Here is a 5000-nt window from a genome sequence, read left to right on the forward strand (position 1 = left end):
GTAGTGCAGTGTAGTGTATTGTAGTGTTGTGCAGTGTAGTGTAGTGTGGTTCTTAGTGTTGACTTGAACTCACCTGGTTGAGATAGTGTTGTGCAGTGTAGTGTAGTGTAATGTAATGTAATGTAGTGCTGAACTCACCTGGTTGAGAATGAGATAGTGTAGTGTAGTGTATTGTAGTGTGATGTAGTTCTGGACTCACCTGGTTGAGATAGTTGAGGCACTTCTCCAGAGCCCAGAGACAGCAGATACAGGTCTTCAGCATGCAGCGGGCACACGCATTCTCCTGTAACACAAACACACACACACACACACACACACACACACACACACACACACACACACACACACACACACACACACACACACACACACACACACACACACACACAGTGGTAAACCTCAAGCTTGAGGCTAGTGTATGTGACGATAGACTAGCTGCTTGCATGTCTCAGGGTACTACTCATGCTAGTATGAGAGGCTAGCACCAAGCTATTCATGCTAGTGTGTGAGGCTAGCACCAGGCTATTCATGCTACTGTGTGAGGCTAGCACCAGCCTATTCATGCTAGTGTGCGTGAGGCTAGCACCAGCCTATCCATGCTAGCGTAATGTGTAACGTGTAGCCTAATGTGATGTAATGTAATGTAGGCCTAATGTAAAGTAGCATAGTGTAATGTAATGCAATGTAATGTAGTGTAATGCAAAGTAGCATAGTGTAATGTAACCAGGGCTCTAAATTAACACCCGCAACCCGCAAAATGCGCGTGAATATTCATTTTGGCTAGTAGAGAAAAGGATCTCTGCTATGTTAAAGGTCTGGCAGCCTATGTGATGTGATTCACTGTTTTCAGTGGAAATGGAAACAAATTAAATGGATTGAATAATAAAAAATAAACAGAAGTTGAAAATGTTTTTAAAATGTAGGCTACAGCATATATAATAGTATGCCTAGGTCTATGTAGGCCTATATCCTTTATCTGTTGTGTGGAAAAAATTCAAAAAATAAAAATAAAAACATAACGCATAGCTTATTTTGGCGAGATAAAAAAAATGGCTAGTTGAACTTCTGTTTGGCTGGTAAGAAAAAATATCTACCAGCCAAATTGGCTGGTGGTGGAGAAAGTTAATTTAGAGCCCTGAATGCAACATAATGTAATATAAAGTAGTGTAATGTAGCATAGTGTAATATCTCACCTTGCCCTTGAGCTGGTGTAGTGTAGTGTAATGTAATGTAATGTAATATAATGTAATGTAATATGATGTAATGTAAAGTATTATAGCGTAGTATTTCACCTTGTCCTTGAGCTGGTTGTGGTGTAGTGTAATGTAATGTAGTGTAATGTAATGTCATGTAGTGTAGTGTAATGTAGTGTAAAGTATTGTAGTGTAGTATCTCACCTTGCCCTTGAGCTGGTTGTGGTGTAGTGTAATGCAATGTAATTGTAATATGATGTAATGTAATGTAGTGTAATGTAGTGTAATGTAATGTAGTATAGTGTAGTATAGTGTAATGTCATGTAATATCTCACCTTGCCCTTGAGCTGGTTGTGGTGTAGTGTAATGCAATGTAATTGTAATATGATGTAATGTAATGTAGTGTAATGTAGTGTAATGTAATGTAGTATAGTGTAGTATAGTGTAATGTCATGTAATATCTCACCTTGCCCTTGAGCTGGTTGTGGACGTACATGAGGATGAGTCGTGTAGTGTAGTATAGTAGAGTGTAGTGTAGTGTAGTATAGTATAGTGTAGTATAGTGTAGTATCTCACCTTGCCCTTGAGCTGATTGTGGACGTACATGAGGATGAGTCGTGTAGTGTAGTATAGTAGAGTGTAATGTAGTATAGTGTAGTATAGTGTAATGTCATGTAATATCTCACCTTGCCCTTGAGCTGGTTGTGGACGTACATGAGGATGAGTCGTGGGATCTTGACCAGGGTGATGATGAAGGAGCCCTTGGCGACGGTACCCAGGTGGTATCTTAGCAACCGCAGCACGGAGGACAGGATGGGCGTGATGGGCAGCCGACCTTTATCCCTGATGAGGAGACAGAAGAAGAGAAAGGGGGATGGAAGAAGAAGAGAAAGGGGGATGATAGAAGAAGAGAAAGGGGGATGGAAGAAGGAGAGAAAGGGGAATGAAAGTTGTTCAGCCCATACGCAGTGCTGGTTTGTAGTTGCACAGCATTACCCAGCCGTGGCTCAAATGGTAGGGCACTCCACTGCAAACTCAACATGGAAGATTGGATGATTGATCGCCCCTTGCGGTTTTCTCAATATTGCACCATTGGAGACACTGACGAAGGCAACAGCCGAAAAGTTTGTCTACACTTCTGCTGCTATGTAACTAATAAAAAATAAAAAAGAAGAAAAGAAGAACCCGAGTGCGATCCACTTTTTCACCTTTCAATATTGCACCATACCAGACGTCTGCGTACATTATGACTAGCGTTGTGTTGATTGCTCATATGTACGTATACTTTAAATATGATGTGTGCATGTGTGTGTGTGTGTGTGTGTGTGTGTGTGTGTGTGTGTGTGTGTGTACCTGGTGAAGTAGTATGTCACCACGGCCCCTGCGATGGTCATCTGTTGGCAGGCCAGTACGAACTCGCTGATCCAGATGAGGCCGAAGGTGTGGTACCACGTCAGGTACTGCAGCGCCCCCGTCAGGCGAAACTCTATCAAGCCAGTCTCCTCATTCGCCACCGGGTTACCTACACACATACGCACGCACACACACACACACACACAAACACACAAGCACGCACACACGCACACAGGTATATACATTAAACTCGATCAAGCCAGTGGGTGCGTGCGCTGCATGTATGCTACTGCTTGTGTGTGTGTGCGTGTGTGTGTGTGTGTGTGTGTGTGTGTGTATATTTGTCTGCACACCGCTGGTCCCTAGGAAAAGCAGTACAAGTAGCCAGTAGGTGTGTGTGTATGTGCGTGCGTGCGTGCGTGCGTGCGTGCGTGCGTGTGTGTGTGCGCTCACCGCTGGTCCCGAGGAAGAGCAGCACCAGTAGCCAGTAGGTGTGTGTGTGTGTGTGTGTGTGTGTGTGTGTGTGTGTGTGTGTGTGTGTGTGTGTGTGTGTGTGTGTGTGTGTGTGTGTGCTCACCGCTGGTCCCGAGGAAGAGCAGCACCAGTAGCCAGTAGGTGTGTGTGTGTGTGTGTGTGTGTGTGTGTGTGTGTGTGCGTGCGTGTGCTCACCGCTGGTCCCGAGGAAGAGCAGCACTAGTAGCAAGTATGTGTGTGTGTGTGTGTGTGTGTGTGTGTGTGTGTGTGTGTGTGTGTGTGTGTGTGTGTGTGTGTGTGTGTGTGTGTGTGTGTGTGCAGAGCCGGCGGGCCCATAACGCTCACTACGCTCTCTGCGTAGGGCCTCGCGTTGCCCATGACGTCACTTACGTTGAGGTAAAAAATAAATAAAAAATAGGCTAGTTTAAAAAACGACGAACTTATTATTGATTCCGTCACGTATCTAGGCCTACGTGGTTCACCCCTTGTTCTGTGGTTAATTTCAGATGGAACAGGAGTGAGAATCTCACAACAATGCCGAGTTCCTGCCCCTGTTTGCATTACCGCGTTAAGTCCGCCTGTGTAATCGAATCAACAGGAAGAGTCAAGGAAATTATGTCTTGCTGTCAATGTCTTACTGCTGTTTCGAAAGCTGTTGTAGCTGCCTAGTTGAGGAACATCAGCTGACTTCTAGCCGACGAAAAGTGAGTGCAATCGAATCAACGGAGAAGAGTATGAGATAGGAAGGGGTGCCGTGTGTGTGTGTGTGTGTGCGTGTGCTTGCGCCCGCCCGCCCGGAGGAGAGGAGAGGAAATGGGACGGGTCGTGCGTCTGTGTGTTAAGATGTGTGCGCGATTGACGCTGCGATTATGATCTGTCTATCTCCCGAATATTTTATTTAATAATTTACTCAGTAGCCTAGTCCTTCATCAAGTCGGTTACTCTAATCAGCTAGCCAAAACAATGAAAGTTGTGTGTGGGTATCGTGCACCAGCCCCGCTTGCAGAGGGAGATGGAGAGTCATCAACAAACGTTTAACAGCGAAATACGACGCAATAGGCTAAACTCCACTTGGAACATAAACTTTGTAAGGAGAAATGCAACCTGTTCATTTTACTCCTCCTGAACAACTTTGGCGAGGGGGCGCAGTGTATTCACTTGCTCACCTACTTGCTACTTTCACATTACCACCACGTCTTGCATGTGCAAGCCTTATGTCTTTAGATGTACAAGCCTAGCCTCCAATATCTAATTTAGGATACTCTCAGGCAACACCTGTGCTAATAATTAAAGGAAATGTATTTTGTTGGCATCCAGTCTAGTTTGTGTAATTTCTAAATTAATGGGAACCTTTATGGATAGACAATGTTTTTTTTTTCAAATTCTTTAGATTAGGCCTACTAAGGACTTTGCCACATTGTGAATAGCAATGCCATTTTTTATGTTCAACCTTTGTGGGTAATAATTTAATATAATAATAATAATTTCATTCATGTATATCCACGTGTGAGTCAATTTATCAGGCCGGAAGTGTAATCTGGCCCTAAGGTCTGAAAAACTCTAGCTAGTGTGGGAACAAATGCGCCTATGGCTGCCCAAATATATAGGCTACTTGCTGGGGGGGATCTGGATGACTTGATTTTTTTTATAGTTAGGGGGCCCCTTGGCATATTTTTGCTTAGGGCCCCACTGAGGTCAGAACCGGCTCTGTGTGTGTGTGTGTGTGCTCACCGCTGGTCCCGAGGAAGAGCAGCACCAGTAGCCAGTAGGTGTGTGTGTGTGTGTGTGTGTGTGTGTGTGTGTGTGTGTGTGTGTGTGTGTGTGTGTGTGTGTGTGTGTGTGTGTGTGTGTGTGTGTGTGTGTGTGTGTGTGTGTGTGTGTATGTGTGTGTGTGTGTGTGCTCACCGCTGGTCCCGAGGAAGAGCAGCACTAGTAGCAAGTATGTGTGTGTGTGTGTGTGTGTGTGTGTGTGTGTGTGTG

General features: G+C 44.7%; 1 protein-coding gene across 1 annotated transcript in view; it reads right to left on the reverse strand.

Moving 5' to 3' along the window:
* Positions 1–5000, reverse strand: part of slc44a1b (solute carrier family 44 member 1b) — a 57414-nt gene that overhangs the window by 9363 nt on the left and 43051 nt on the right. Inside the window, exons 10-12 of the mRNA XM_063188049.1 lie at positions 2547–2715; positions 1880–2036; positions 200–283 (exon numbers count right to left, since the gene is read on the reverse strand). Of these exons, the coding sequence (XP_063044119.1) occupies positions 200–283; positions 1880–2036; positions 2547–2715 (410 nt within the window). The remainder of the gene's footprint in view (positions 1–199; positions 284–1879; positions 2037–2546; positions 2716–5000) is intronic.

Source organism: Engraulis encrasicolus, chromosome 22 (assembly GCF_034702125.1).
Source record: "Engraulis encrasicolus isolate BLACKSEA-1 chromosome 22, IST_EnEncr_1.0, whole genome shotgun sequence".
NCBI lineage: Eukaryota > Metazoa > Chordata > Actinopteri > Clupeiformes > Engraulidae > Engraulis > Engraulis encrasicolus.